The 15,300-nt window shown below is 40.1% G+C and overlaps 2 protein-coding genes across 4 annotated transcripts in view; one reads left to right on the top strand and one right to left on the bottom strand.

Moving 5' to 3' along the window:
* The window catches only part of SEPTIN14 (septin 14), an 87,158-nt gene that overhangs the window by 22,659 nt on the left and 49,199 nt on the right, over window positions 1–15,300 (top strand). The window lies entirely within an intron of this gene.
* Window positions 1–15,300, bottom strand: part of ZNF713 (zinc finger protein 713) — a 30,179-nt gene that overhangs the window by 13,214 nt on the left and 1,665 nt on the right. The window contains exons 2-3 of one of the 2 annotated variants that reach the window (XM_073792080.1): window positions 6,626–7,053; window positions 5,956–6,041 (exon numbers count right to left, since the gene is read on the bottom strand). In XM_073792080.1, the coding sequence (XP_073648181.1) occupies window positions 5,956–6,039 (84 nt within the window). In that variant the 5' untranslated portion in view covers window positions 6,040–6,041; window positions 6,626–7,053. The remainder of the gene's footprint in view (window positions 1–5,955; window positions 6,042–6,625; window positions 7,054–15,300) is intronic. The other variant, XM_019921723.3, reaches the window with a different exon arrangement.

Below are 15,300 nucleotides of genomic sequence, written 5' to 3' on the forward strand. Positions count from 1 at the left end.
AAAGGTCCCATAGGCCTCCACTAACTCTCCTTGAGGCTGTTATGATTCTACTAATAATCTTTTCCTTTTCATCTTCTGCCCTTTGTTCAACTGGCTCTGCTGCAAAGCTGATGCCACATATTCTATGTTTGTTTTGGTAGCACACCACTTCCAGGTAACAAAATCTGTACCAGTTATTTATCTATCGCTGCATAATAAACCATCTCAAAACTTGGGGGATTAAAACAGCAACTGTCATTGATTTTGCTCACAAATCTGTAATCTGGGCATAACTTAGTGAGGACAGCTTGCCTCTGATCTACATGGCATCAGCTGGGAGGGCGTGACTGTAGTTTGGAGAGTCTACTTTCAAGATGGCTCACTCACATGGCTGGCAAGTTGGTACTGGCTCTCAGCTGAGAGCTCCGCCAGGTCTGTGGGCCTTGGTTCCTCTCCATGTAGGTTTCTCCATGAGCTGTTTGGATTTGTGTGTGTGTGTGTGGCAAGGTGGCTGGATTTAGACCAAGCATCATGAGAGAATGAAGCGGAAGTCTTACTGCCTCTTATGACCTGCCTTGAAAGCCACATAGTTTCACTTCTACTGGTCACAAGCTTGCACAGATTCAATGGAGGGAACACTGACATCGATGTCTCTTGATGGGATGAATGTCAAAGTCATTGTATAGAAAGCACTTTGGATGGCAGATATATTTGGTCATTTTTCTGGAAATGCAATCTGCCGCACACTCACATTAGCAATGTAAGAGAGTGTCTGTTTTCCCAAAGCTTTGCCAAGAGAGTATGTTATCAAGCTTGTGGAAAATATCAACCCCGTAGGAATTACAAAGCTTGGTGATAAAATGTCAAGCTTTCTCTAGTTTTAATTTAAATTTCCTCTTCTTATGAGTACAGATAAACATTTTTCCTGTGTTTAAGATGCATTTGAATTTTCTTTCCTGTGAATTGTCTTTTTATGTTGTTTTTCAATCGGACTCCTAATCTCTTACCTGATTTAGAGGAGTGTTTTATTATTAAGACTACTATTATTATTAGAAAGATTACCCCACTACAATTTGAGTAGCAAAAATATTTTTCCGAATTTGACATGTCTTTTTACTTTGCTTACAGTTTTCTTTTCTCATACAGATTTTTGGGTATTTTTAAAGAGTTGAACCCATCAATTTTTTCTTTTATGGCTTCTGGATTCTCAGTTGTAATTAGAAAGTCTTTACTCAGTGAACACTATAAAGGAATTCTCCCATTTTATTCTTGTGTAACTTCTGTGGCTTAATTTTTCACATTTAAATATTTGATCAATTTGAAGACTATTCTGATGTAAAGTATGGGGTATGGATTCAACTTTACCTTTTTCCAGGTGGCTCCACAGAAATACCATCAATTATTGAATAAACCATCTTTTCACCACTGGTTTGAGATGTGACCTATATTATATGCTAAATTCCTATTTGTTCAACAGATATTTATTCAGTGCTTCCTACATGCCAACTATAGGGCTTGAGATATACTAGTGAACAAGAGACTAAAATTCTCTTCCTTTATGAAACTCTAGCAGAGGAAGTAGAAGATAAACATGATAACTAGGTAAATTACATAGTGTGTTAGAAGATAAAAGAAGAGTAGAGGAAGAGTGTTTGAGAATGTTGAGGTGAAGCAGTTGCAATTTTATAAAGGTGGTCAGGAAAGATATAATTGAAGAGGTGACAATGGAGAAAAGACTTGAAAAGTTAACAGTACAAAGGCAAGAGTGTTTGTGGCATGATCAAGGAAGATGAATGAGGCCAGGGTAGATAGAGTGGAATGAGCAAGGAGGAGAAGTAAACGATGAAGTCAGAGAGGTAACAGGTCCGGATTCTGTAGGACTGTTTAGGCCATCATAAGGACTTTGGCTTTTACTATGAGTGAAATGGGAGCCATGCGTTTTGAGCACAGGAGTGACATGGTCTGATCTACCATTATCCTGCTATTTCCTGGGCTACATCTTTTTTTTTTTTTTAACATCTTTATTGGAGTATAATTGCTTTACAATGGTGTGTTAGTTTCTGCTTTATAACAAAGTGAATCAGCTATACACATACATATATCCCTGTGTCTCCTCCCTCTTGCATCTCCCTCCCACCCTCCCTATCCCACCCCTCTAGGTGGTCACAAAGCACCGAGCTGATCTCCCTGTGCTATGCAGCTGCTTCCCACTAGCTATCTATTTTACATTTGGTAGTGTGTATATGTCCATGCCACTCTCTCACTTCGTCCCAGCTTACCCTTCCCCCTCCCCGTGTCCTCAAGTCCATTCTCTATGTGGGCTACATTTTTTGAAGTCATCTTTTTTCTTCCTTTGTCTTTATCCCTCTCACTAATCTCAGCTGTTTCCCAGAGCAAAGCACTCAAGTCCACCTATTTTTCTCCATCTTCTAATTTTAAGGTATTACTTTCTATCATCTAGAATACTGCAGTAGCTTCCTAAGGGATCTCTCCCCTTTCCTTTATTGCCTTTCACAAATGCACTTACTATCTAGCATGCACCAGGCTGATGTTTAAAGTAGAATTCAGTTACTTATTATGTTATTATCTTGCTTAAATTCTCTCAAAGGCTTTCCACTGCACCTAGAATAAAAACTGAACTTCTTATCATGGTCATAAAGCCCTGTATACGTAGCCCCTGCATACTTCTCCAAGCTTATTCCAAGTCCCCCTCTCCGTCCATCCAACAACAGTGGCCTTCTTTTGATTTCTCAAATATACCCATGGTTTTTGTACATGATGTTTAGCACATGCCTAAAATGCTCTTTTCCATTTACTTTTTTTTTTTTTTCCAAATCTGCTTTTTTATTGACCTCAGAAGCTGTCATCAAGCTTCATTATATCCAATTCAGTTTTCTCTGGTACACTGTTCATAATTTAAAAATTTTTTTAAATAAATTTATTTTATTTATTTATTTATTTATGGCTGTGTTGGGTCTTCGTTGCTGCACGCAGTCTTTCTCTAGTTGCAACGAGCAGAGGCTACTCTTTGTTGCGGTGCACGGGCTTCTCACTGTGGTGGCTTCTCTCGTTGCGGAGCATGGGCTCTAGGTGCGTGGACTTCAGTAGTTGTGGCATGTGGGCTCAGTAGTTGTGGCTCGCGGGCTCTAGAGCGCAGGCTCAGTAGTTGTGGCGCATGGGCTTAGCTGCTCTGCGGCATGTGGGATCTTCCCGGACCAGGGCTCAAAGCTCTGTCCCCTGCATCGGCAGGCGGATTCTTAACGCTTGCACCGCCAGGGAAGCCCTAAAATATTTTTGAACAGGTGTATTTATACGGTTCAAAAAAGGTCTCACATTCCTGGTACAATTGACCTGGTCCCCACCTCCATTCCCACAGATAATCGCTATTATCAGTATTTTATGTATTCTTCTAGAGTTTCTTCGTGTAAATATAAGCAGATACAAATTTCTTATTCTTTCCAGTGTCCTGGTGTCCAGATATACAGCAGTTCAACTGGCTTGCAACCTGTGAACAGATGTTGCTATGAGGTTGTAGAGATGGTCTACTTACTTTTTATAACTCCTATATTCTCCTTCACATCCCACCTTAAATTTCGCTTCCTCAGAAAGTTCTTCCCTGATTCCCTAATGCATATTCACAATGCCTTATTCTTATTATGTATAATAAACATCTCAATTTGCAATTCCTTAGTATATCTGCTGAATGTCTGTCTCTGCTAAACAACTTGGGTTTAGGACCATGTCTGTTTTGCTCACTGATGTAGTTCTGATGCCAAGCACAATTTCTGGCACATAGCAACTGCTCAAAAAATACTTATTGAATGAATGAATCATCTTTCTTCTGAACAAAGTAAATGGTTCTGGAAAATTAAAGCAAACTCCTCTAGCTAGAATGCCAAGAAACAGATACGCTACCTTAGTTCTCAATGTCTTTCTATCCCTGTCTGTGGGGAGCCTTACAATTAAGAGTAAACTGAATGAATCTATTCCTTGCAACCCAAAGCACTGATGTACCAAATAAATGCTAAAGCTCAGCAGACAGTCTCCTTATGGTCCCTGCTCTTGCTCAAGTTCTATTTCCTGTCTTCTCTAACGTCCAAATACTACCTGATATCAGCACAAATTCAAACTCTCCTTTCCTCATGAAGTCTTTCCTCGCCCCTCCATTCTTTTTTTGCCCTTTCTTTTTTTTTAAATTTATTTTTATTTTTTTGGCTGCGTCAGGTCTTAGTTGTGGTGCATAGGCTCTTCATTGCGGCATGCGGGCTTCTCTCTAGTTGCAGTGTGCAGGCTCCTCTCTAGTTGTGGCGTGCAGGTTTTCTTCCTCTAGTTGTGGCACGTGGGCTCCAGGGCGCAGGGGCTCTGTAGTTTGTGGTATGCGGGCTCTCTAGTTGAGGCACCCGGGGGCTCAGTAATTGTGGTGTGTGGGCTTAGCTGCCCTGCGGCATGTAGTATCTTAGTTCCCTGGCCAGGGATTGAAGCTGCGACCCCCTGCATTGGAAGGCGGATTCTTTACCACTGGACCACCAGGGAAGTCCTGGCCCCCTCCAGTCTTATTTATTTATTTATGGCTGCGTTGGGTCTTCATTGCTGCGCGCGGGCTTTCTCTAGTTGTGGCGAGCGGGGGCTACTCTTCGTTGCGGTGTGTGGGCTTCTCATTGCAGTGGCTTCTCTTGTTGGGGAGCACAGGCTCTAGGCGTGTGGGCTTCAGTAGTTGTGGCACGTGGGCTCAGTAGTTGTGGCTCGTGGGCTCTAGAGCACAGGCTCAGTCGTTGTGGCACATGGGCTTAGCTGCTCCGCAGCATGTGAGATCTTCCCGGACCAGGGCTCGAACCCATGTCCCCTGCACTGGCAGGCGGATCTCTCAGATTACCAGGGAAGGCCCCGCCACTCCAGTCTTAATTGGACTTCTCTCCTCTCTGAGCACCTGCTGTATTTGTTGTCTTTGACATTCAGAGAAGAACCTAACATTACACTTTTCTGAATATTAATTGTGTGATGTAGGCTTTAAAAAATCTCCTCCAATGAGTTTGCTACCTGTGGATAATGATTATCTCATAACAACATGGAACAACAGAAATCCTCCTTTCTGAAGCAATCGAGACTGGTATCTGGTATGTACCAGCTAGTTAAAGTGGGGTTCCATAAACAATATCTCAAAGGTTTAAACATTTAAATTTAAAATACATAAGTGTACATTTATTCCCTTATCTTTTGATATGAGAATGATTTTAATGATTGAGTGCCCATATCCAAAATGTATCACTTTCTGTTTCATTAAATCAAAACAAGCAAATGACTCTTAGGAAATAATACTGGTATAGAACCCTGAGAGTTTTAGGATTTTCCTTCAATGTTTTACAGTTTTGCTCACACCTAATTTGACAGCAATATTTTAAAAGGTGACTGGCATTTACTGAGTCTTTCCAAAGCATTCAACTAGTTTTCATAGAAACAACTTATCATACTTATACCTCATAGAGGTTTACATCATACTTAATCAAATTGTAACAACTGGTTTAAACAGGTTTTGGAAGAGATACAACAGATTCTTGATAAATATTAACTTGTGGCAGCAGATGTTCTCAGGTACATTAACAGTCCTGTTACCTTCATGCAGTCACAGTGACTTGGGCATCATTCATTGTTTGCAGACAGAGTGGCAAATGTTGTTTGAATTCTAGTGAGCTATTTAAGGGAAGGGTGATTAAAACACAGTCTATGGCTTCTTGTGTTACCTTTACAACATCTAGCTCAGACATGAGTCCATGATCTGGTAAAAATGCTGAAGGAGAGAAGAGCTATAAAGGGGCACATAAGGAGAGTGGGAAACATCCCGTAGAGATCAGCATCTGTCACAAAAGTCTCAAGTGCTCTGGATTTTGGGGGCTTAGTACTTCTGAAAATTGAAAAATAAAAGTGCCCGCATTCTGAGAACTATAATAGCATTTCAGAGGAGAGTAAAACTGAACTTACCTGAGACCGCTGTATCTGTGATCCAACATTCATTTCCTTCTCCATGTTTCCCTCCTGGGAAAGTACAGCATTCTGAGAAGGCATTACTGGGAAAAAGAGAGAAGAAGAATCTTGTCAACGTATGACATTAAGGCTGAACCTAAATCTTGGGCCTTTTGTTTTGGATTAGGATGGCAAATGGCTTAGAGAGAAGCCCTCTAAGACATAAGCCTAAAGGCTGGGTGACTTAACTGTGACATTCTTGTTCCTCTATCACATTGAGGAACATAATGCAGGACTTTCTCTCCTCTGTAGTATAACTCCACTTGTTGTGACATATGGGAAGCTCAAAGGTGCTTACTGGTTTTCAGCCCTAGCTACACACTTGGGGAATTTTTAAAAGATGCCAGCACTTAGCCCCTATTCCCAGAGATTTGGATTTAATGGTCTAGGGTGATCCTGGGCAACAGCATTTTAAATTCTGAAGTCTCCAAGTGATTCTAAGTGGGAAATGAGAACCACTGAGATGAGGTGATGCAGAGAACATATGTTAAGGGCCTATTCTTACCCTTTAAGGGGATAAACTCATCCCTAACCTCAAACTCCAGACTCTTTAGGATGACCCTTCTAATATAGAAATGAGATTTCACTCTTTTCATTTTTCAGAATGTTCGCTTTCCTTTTTGAGTACCTGGATTCAGTCCTCCACCAGGATGACTACACCTCTTTGCAGTTCTTAAGTTGTAATGTCCCCAAAGCCTTGTTCTCTTCTAGTATGACAGTCAGGAGATACACCAGTACTAGCAGCTTCAGTATCCTTGTCAGTCCCTGAAGGCTGATTTGTCCCAGTGCCTTATAGGAAACAGCCACTCCCAGGCATTAAAGGTGCCTCAACTCATGAGAGGGTCAGGAGCCAGTGGATATCCATGATAATGACTTCTGCTTCCCAGGAGCAGCCACTCTCAGAATCTTGCCTTGTTCATGCAGAGTTGAGATGCAGAGCTTCCTGAAAGTGGCTATTACATTCGTTTTTCTCCCTAAAGGCATCAATCCTTCATGTACAGACTTCACTATGATATTCAAATCTGCCTCCTGGTTGAGCAGTTTCAGGTTGAGCAACTGTAATGAGATGCACCAGAGTCAGCAGAAGAAATCCAGCAGTGTCAGTCACCTAGGGACCTAGGGAGTCTATAAAGACATACAAACTATTCATTCATGAAGATAGAGCCCCGTAGGATGTGGAATTCTTTAAAACAAGCAAAAAGCATTTTTAAAATTTCTCAGATTACAAAGAGCAGAGATGTACAGATGCATCAACTACAACAAACTTAGCCTCAGTCCTCTCCCACCTTCTTCTCAGAACAGAAAACATGTGGTCCTTGCCCAGAGGCAGACTTTCAGATAGAGTTTTCTCCTCAGAAAGAAGAAAAAACAGGTGTTTCACCAATACCAACAACAGAGTGAAGTGTACTGATCTGCTAATAATCAGGAGAGAATACACTTGTTCTCTGCTCACAAAAGTTGACCTGAAAAACTTTTCTCAAAAACTATTGATAGAAATGAAGAATGAAGTCATTTCTGAGAAGAAAAAGAGACAACTGCAGTTCCAATGGAGTGGCCCTGTTAGATAAGGAAGCCATTCAAGCCAAGACATGGCACGATTCTAACATTTTACAACCAGTTCACTAAGACGCAGACCTTTCAAGAGTAATTTTAAAGCACTTTAAGAACCAGGTCCTTATTTTACCAAGCAAAAGCTCTAAAAAGGTCCTATGGTCTGAAGAGTCAGATAGAATCTACAAGGATGTCCTGAGGTTTCAAACCCAATCACCTGAAAACCATTTATTCACAACAACGAAAACAGCACTAACCATGTTAGTGGACAGGGTTTCTCCTTTATATGTGTGAACCCAAGGCAATGAAGAACATTTCAAATATATTATACATTGTATACAAATATAGCTAGTTTGAGAATACTTTTTTTTTTTTTTTTTGTGGTACGCGGGCCTCTCACTGTTGTGGCCTCTCCTGTTGCTCAGCACAGGCTCCGGATGCGCAGGCTCAGCGGCCATAGCTCACGGGCCCAGCCGCTCCACGGCATGTGGGATCCTCCCGGACCGGGGCACGAACCCGCGTCCCCTGCATCGGCAGGCAGACTCTCAACCACTGCGCCACCAGGGAAGCCCGAGAATACTTTTTAAAAAAATATTTATTTACTTATTTATTTGGTTGCGCTGTCTTAGTTGTGGCAGGTGGGCTCCTTAGTTGCAGTTCGTGGGCTCCTTAGTTGTGGCATGCGAACTCTAAGTTGCGGCATGCATATGTGATCTAGTTCCCTGACCAGGGGTTGAACCCCTGCCCCCTGCATTGGGAGCGCAGAGTCTCAACCACTGTGCCACCAGGGAAGTTCCCTGAGAATACTTTTTATGGCATCTGATGGGACTAGGGTTCCTTAAAATACACCTTTGGAAATGCTGATTTAGTTCTCAGTTCCTTGGTTTAATGAAGGATTCTGAGTTTAATGAATTCTTGGCTTAATGAAGCTCTAATCACAGAGCTAAGTGAAAGAGCTGGTTCTAGAACACTTAGGTCTTCTGATTCAGCCCTGGGCTCTTTCTACTATACGCTAAAGTCCTTTTTGCTACTTGTTTTCTCCCTTTTCCTTAAAAAAAAATCTGATCCCTTTCTTTTAATAATTTCCCTTTTAATTCCTATATTGGAAAGAACAGAAAAAGAGAACAACTCCCGACCCACAAACTGTGCAATTTCTCATACAACAAACAGGTGGAGCTTTCCAGAGAGAGAGACTGCAGAATTGCCAGTCTTTTTCAAACAAGTAACCATGATGGCTGGGAAAGTAACAAATTCCCTTGACTGCTTAAAGAATACTAGAATTATAGTCAATTCAGAGGAAGGATGATTCTGGCTTAACAGTTTTCATTTTCACCCCAAGCTCTTCCAAAAATCTGAGTGAACTTCACTGCCCATAGAAAATCTATGCCGTGGTTCTCAATCTGGGCTGTGCATTGGACTCAGCCCAGATTTAAAATGACACTACAGATGCATATATATAGGGCCAGATGCATATATATATATATATATATATATATATATATATATATATATACACACACACATGGCAAGGCTCTACCCAAGAGCTACTAAATCAGAATCTGTCGAGAAGAATTCTGGCATCCACATATTTTTTAAATGCTCCACAAGTGATTCTGATGCAAGCAAGAACTCAGAACAACTATCAGAGCCTTTTGTTTCCTTCACACCCTCAATCCCAATGATTTTCATCATCATTCTACTTCAGTCACCCACTTCCAGGGCTGAACCACTTCTGAAATCTTTCTTACCTTACACAACACTAGACTGTGAATCGGGAGACCTAGGTTCTAGGCTAGATGGGGAAGAAAATGAAGGCAGGAGTAGTGGTTTAATAGATGCAGGGAAAATAGACAAAAGAGCAGTGTTTATCAAAGTGTGGTCTGAAGATCACTTGAATCATGGTATTTGTTGAAAAGCAGACTCACTGGTCCTATCCTAGATCTCATGAAATAGCACCTCTGGAGATATTATTGGCCCAAGAATTTGCATTACAAAGTTATTTCTTCCCTGGAATCAGTCCGTTCCCTCCAGCCTCCCTACAGGCACGAACCTAGCACCTATCTTCTCATTCCTAGATCTTCAACTTTATCTTTCACTTTTATTGACTCCTTCCTATCATCATTTAAAATCATTTAAAGTCTCTCCCAACATTAAAATTTTTCACTGGCTTTTACACCCCTTTGCAACTACCATTCTTTATTTATTCAAGGCTACAACTCTTCAAAGGATTGTCGATACTTGTCTCTACTTCCTCATTACCCATTTATTTTTCAATTCTCTGTAATCTTGCTTCTGTTCTGCCATCAGCACTCCCCTGAAATTGCTCTGGTCAAGAATACCAAACTCTCTTTTGTGGTTCATGCAATGGACCTCATTACTTCTTGCTTTCTTGAGCTCTGATGGTATCTGGTACTGCTGACAGCTGCGTCTTGCTTTACTTCAGTGGGCTATGTTCTAATCCCTTTTCCTCTGCCTACCATTCACATATTGTTGTTCCTTAGGATTTTCCAAAATCTACTCTCGCCCTCTCCACACTTGAAGTGAAGGGACCTTTAAAAGATTTGAACCTGACTCTATCAGTCCCTCACTTGAAATTCTTCAGCAGCTTCCTTAGGCTGGAGTACAAAGCCATAAAGAAACCTACGACCTGCTTCCTGTTCCCTCTCAAGCCACTCTGCTGTTTGCTTTGGAGGGTTCATACACAGCATCCTGCTTTTAGGTGTTTAAATGTGCCATGTGTGGGATCCACCCCCACCTCCTCCCCTAGCAATACCTACGCTTCCTTCAGGTCTCAGCTTAAATCAAGTAAGATTTTGACATCACGGACGAAGTGAGGTCCCCTTGTTCACACCTTCCTTCTTTAGGTAGCACTTTTTATTGTTGTAATTATTGTACAGTTATCCATCTTTATTTATACCTCACTACTGTGTGATGTTAACCTCCATGAAGGCATGAATCTGTTCTGTCTTGCTTAACTATTCTAATTTCAAGGTCCGGTATGTGATTCATAGTAGATATGTATCAAATATTTGCTCATTGAGTAAATGAAAGGGTTCTGGTGTTTGCTCTTCTATTTTTTATTTTTTTTAAGTTATTTTTATTTTTATTTTTTTGCGGTACGCGGGCCTCCCACTGTTGTGGCCTCTCCTGTTGTGGAGCACAGGCTCAGGACGCGCAGGCTCAGCGGCCATGGCTCACAGGCCTAGCCACTCCGCGGCACGGACCCGTGTCCCCTGCATCGGCAGGCGGACTCTCAACCACTGCGCCATCAGGGAAGCCCTATTTTTTAACTTTCTATTTTGAACCAATTTTAGACTTACAGTTAAGCTGCAAAAGTAGTACTCAGTTCTTAAATACCATTTACCCTACTTGTCCTAATATTAATATTTTACGTAACCATGGTACAATGATCAATACCAGGAATTTAACAATATTATTAATTCAAATTATTCAAATTTCACCAGTTTTTCCACTAATATTCTCTGATCCAGGATCCCACGTCGCATTTAGTTTTTATTTTTCCTGAGTCTCCTCCAATCTGTAACAGCTCCCCAGGTTTTCTGTCTTTCATGAGCTTGATACTTTTGAAGAGTACTAATGAATTATTTTGTAGAATGTCCCTCAATTTGGGTTTGTCTGATGTTTTCTCAGGGTTGGAATAAAGTTAAGATTTTTAGCAAGAATGACACAGAAGTGATGTTGTGTCTTTCTTAGTGCATAATATGAATGGGCTTATGATGTAGATATGTCTTATGAATGGTAACATTGACCATTATCACCTGGTTAAGGTGGTGTTTACCAGGTTTCTCCACTGCAACAATTATTAATATGGTGTTTGCTTAATGGTGATTTCTCTACTTCCCTCTTTCCTACTAATTATTAATTGGAATTTCTCCATAAGGAAAAGCTGTTCCTGGGCTCTAATTTATTTATATCTGTATGGATTTATGGATATTTGTTTTATTCTATGAGTTAAAATACAAAACATTATTATTTTATTATACAAACTGTTCCAGCTTTGGCCATTAGGAGGCTCCTGTGTTACTCTAACCAGCTCAGCTATTTTGAACACTTCCTGGCACCATAAGATGTTCTAGGCTCTTGTATTTTCCCTGACCATCCCTGGAATCAGCCACTTCTCCAAAGAGCCCTGGTTCCATTTATTGGAAAAGTGTTTAGACACAAAAATCTGGGTAGCAGGTGTGCTGCTTGCTACTGGTGTATCATTGCTTCTAGGCCCTCCAGGAGACTGAGCTACGAAGTATATATGTATGCATATCAACCACACATATACATACTTCTATTGTGTTTGTCTATATATTAAATACCATGAGTTCACACTGACACCTCTGGTTCCAATCCGATACCACAGGGCTCATTTTGGTCTTCTTCCTTTTCTCATTGGTAACTTCTTTCTTCAACAGTGAAAAGTTGTTGGCTCTCATTATCTACAATATATTTACTTATTTGTTCAATTCTGGTATACACACAAAGTAGTTTCAGAATTACTAACTCATACCCTTGTGAGAAACACATTTACTAGCTTGATTACAGCATTTATGTAGAGTTCTCTTTGTCTTTAACCTTAGAGTATCCAGTCAAGATAGTGGTTCCTAAAGTTACTTAGGTCAGTTCTTTTCTTTGCCACTTCCTTCAGTGAGGTTATGTCATTCATTTGTACTACAGTTACGTTTATTTGTTAGTGTTTGTATTCATTCTCTTCTATTTTTACAGCCGTCCCCTGGTATCCCTGGGGGACTGGTTCCAGAATCCACTGCAGATACCAAGATCTGAGGAAGCTCAAATGCTTTATATAATATGCTGTGTAGTATTTATATATAAACTATACATATCCTCCTGTATACTTTAAATCACCTCTAGATGACATTACTTATAATACCTAATACAGTATAAATGCTACATAAACAGTTGCCTGCACACGGCAAATTCAAGTTTTGCTATTTGGAACTTTCTGGAATTTTTTCCCCAAATATTTTCCATCTGCAGTTGGTTGAATATATAAATGTGGAAGCCGAAAATACAAAGGGCTGAATGTAGTCTATTTACTCTCAGGTGGCTTCACCCATTGCTACGGTTTCATTGATCATCTTTTTTGAGCTATATAACCACATACACTCTTACTGGACATCCCCACCTACCTCGTGGGTTTGTTGTGAGGCTTAAGGGATTAAATATTTGTAAATATTTAGATCATATTAGCACTTAGTTAGCGGTATTTATATATTTTACATATTACTCTTACTCTATCATATTCCCTGTCTCAAGGAATAGTGCTACCAAACCTGAAACCTGAGTGCCATTCCTGACCTCTCTTTCTTTCCCTTAGTCTCATTCCCCAATCAAACGTCAAATCCTGGTAAATTTCCCTCCTTAAACACGTAGTGAGTGTTCCATCTTCACTTCCACTACCTTTATTCAGGTATCATCTCTCACTTTGATTACTGCCACACCCATCTAACTGGTCCTTGACTTTAGTCCAACATTTTCTTCACACTGCAGCCAGAGAGATCTTTCTCCACACCCCTTCTCTACTGTGGAAACGCCTTCACTTTATTTTCTGACAAATATTAAAATGAAAATTTTAGTAAATACAGAAAAGCAGAAAAAAAATCACCTATAATGTCATCACCTAGAGATAACCAATTACTTTTTCGGGATATAGCCTTGCAGGCTTTTCCTTCACAAACACACACACACACTCATGCACATTATAATATGGCATGTTATTTCTTTTTTGAAACCTGGATTTTAATTGATAATATTGTATACATCACTTCATGGTAGAAAACAAAAATCTAAATATTCATTAAAAAAATAGGCTCATAGTATATTCCACTGCATGAGATACCTAAAGTTTATTTAACAAGTTTATTATTAATAGACATTTAGGCCTCTCTCTCTCCTTCTTTCTCTGCTGTTACAGACAACAGCAAACATTATACAGTTTTGGCATAATTTTGCCTGACTATTTCCTTAGGATAAATTCCTAGCAGAGGAACTGCTGGGTAAAAAGGAAGGCAAAGGTGTATCATTTTACATATTCAGCAATATATGATAGTGACCATTAGCCAATGTTAGGTATTATTCTTTTTAAATGTAATACACAAATAGCATTTAACTGCTGCTTTAATATGCAATTCTTAGATAACATGTAAGGTAGGATTTTTTTTTTTTTTTTTTTTTTTTTGCGGTACGCGGCCTCTCACTGTTGTGGTGTCTCCTGTTGCGGAGCACAGGCTCTGGACGCGCAGGCTCAGCGGCCATGGCTCACGGGCCTAGCCGCTCTGCGGCATGTGGGATCTTCCCGGGCCAGGGCACGAACTCATGTCCTCTGCATCGGCAGGCGGACTCTCAACCACTGTGCCACCAGGGAAGCCCATAAGGTAGGATTTTTAACTTTTATATTTTTTCTTTTATAAATTACCCTTTTGTGTCAATTGTCCACTTTTCTACCATATTGTCTTTTTCTTATTGATTTGTAAGAGTCCTTTATTACATAGTCTGCAATAAAGGACTAAATTAGCAGGTCTGAATGGTCCAAACTCTGCATATTCCAAGGAAAGGTTTGACTCTGGCCTTGCTCCTGGTAGATAACCTATAAGCCCCTGAAACATCCCATCTGTTAAGAGTGTCTCTGTTTACCTGAGGCCTTGGGACAGGTCAAAGAGTTTATGCTAACAATGGGATTTATGGTGGGAATCTTGGACCATGTGGTATCAGCTTGCCCACTGGAGGAGCTGGAGACTGGAGGTCAGCAAAATGGATGGGCAGCCATGCTTATATGACCAACTTCCAGTAAATACTCTGGACACCAAGGTTTGAATGAGCTTTCCTGGTTGGCAGTACTGCATACATATGGCCACACATCATTGCTCAGAGAATTAAGGACTACTTGCACAAGTCCATTGAGAGAGGACAACTGGAAGCTTGCACCTGGTCTCTCCTGGACCCTGCCTTACATGCTTTTTTTTCATTGCTGATTTTAATCTGCATCCTTTCACTGTAATACTCATCTTACTGGGAGTATAACAGTTTTGCTGAGTTCTGTAAGTACTTCTAGAACATCACTGAACCTGAGTATGGTTTGGGGACCTCTGAACACAGATAGTAACCAGCAACTCCCCTGTCATAACATAGATAACAAATATAGTCTTCACTTTATCATTTGTCTCTAATTTTTGCTGCTTTCTGAAAAGAGCTAATATTTAAAAATTTTACCTTATAAAACCTGGGGTTTTTTTTCTCTCTGTATAGGTTCTAAGTGCGTGTGAGGGGTTTTGTTTTGTTTTACAAAACATAGATTACATAGATTATACACTTTAACAAGGTTTTTTTTTTTTTTTTTTACACATTCTACATAAAAACATGAGTATGCAAAACATGGGTGTACACAGAGTAAAATATGTGTGCCTTTCAACTTCTCTTCTACTCTACTTCCCTCCCTGGAGGTAACTCATTGTCAGTCACTTGGTTTGCATCCTTTTCTGTGTATTTATGAACATACATAATATAACCACATACATACTTAACATAATGCACACCATACTATATTCATTGTTCTGCAACATCCTTTATTCACTAATGTCTTAGAGATCTTTCTTTGTGTGTTAACTTCACAATAAACTACATAATAAACTATCTTATTCTATTTTATAGCAGCACAATATTCCACTGTATGGGTCTATCACAATATGTTTAACCATATCCAGAGTGAACATTTAAGCTGTACCT

The sequence above is a fragment of the Tursiops truncatus genome, chromosome 15, assembly GCF_011762595.2.
Source record: "Tursiops truncatus isolate mTurTru1 chromosome 15, mTurTru1.mat.Y, whole genome shotgun sequence".
Taxonomy (NCBI): domain Eukaryota; kingdom Metazoa; phylum Chordata; class Mammalia; order Artiodactyla; family Delphinidae; genus Tursiops; species Tursiops truncatus.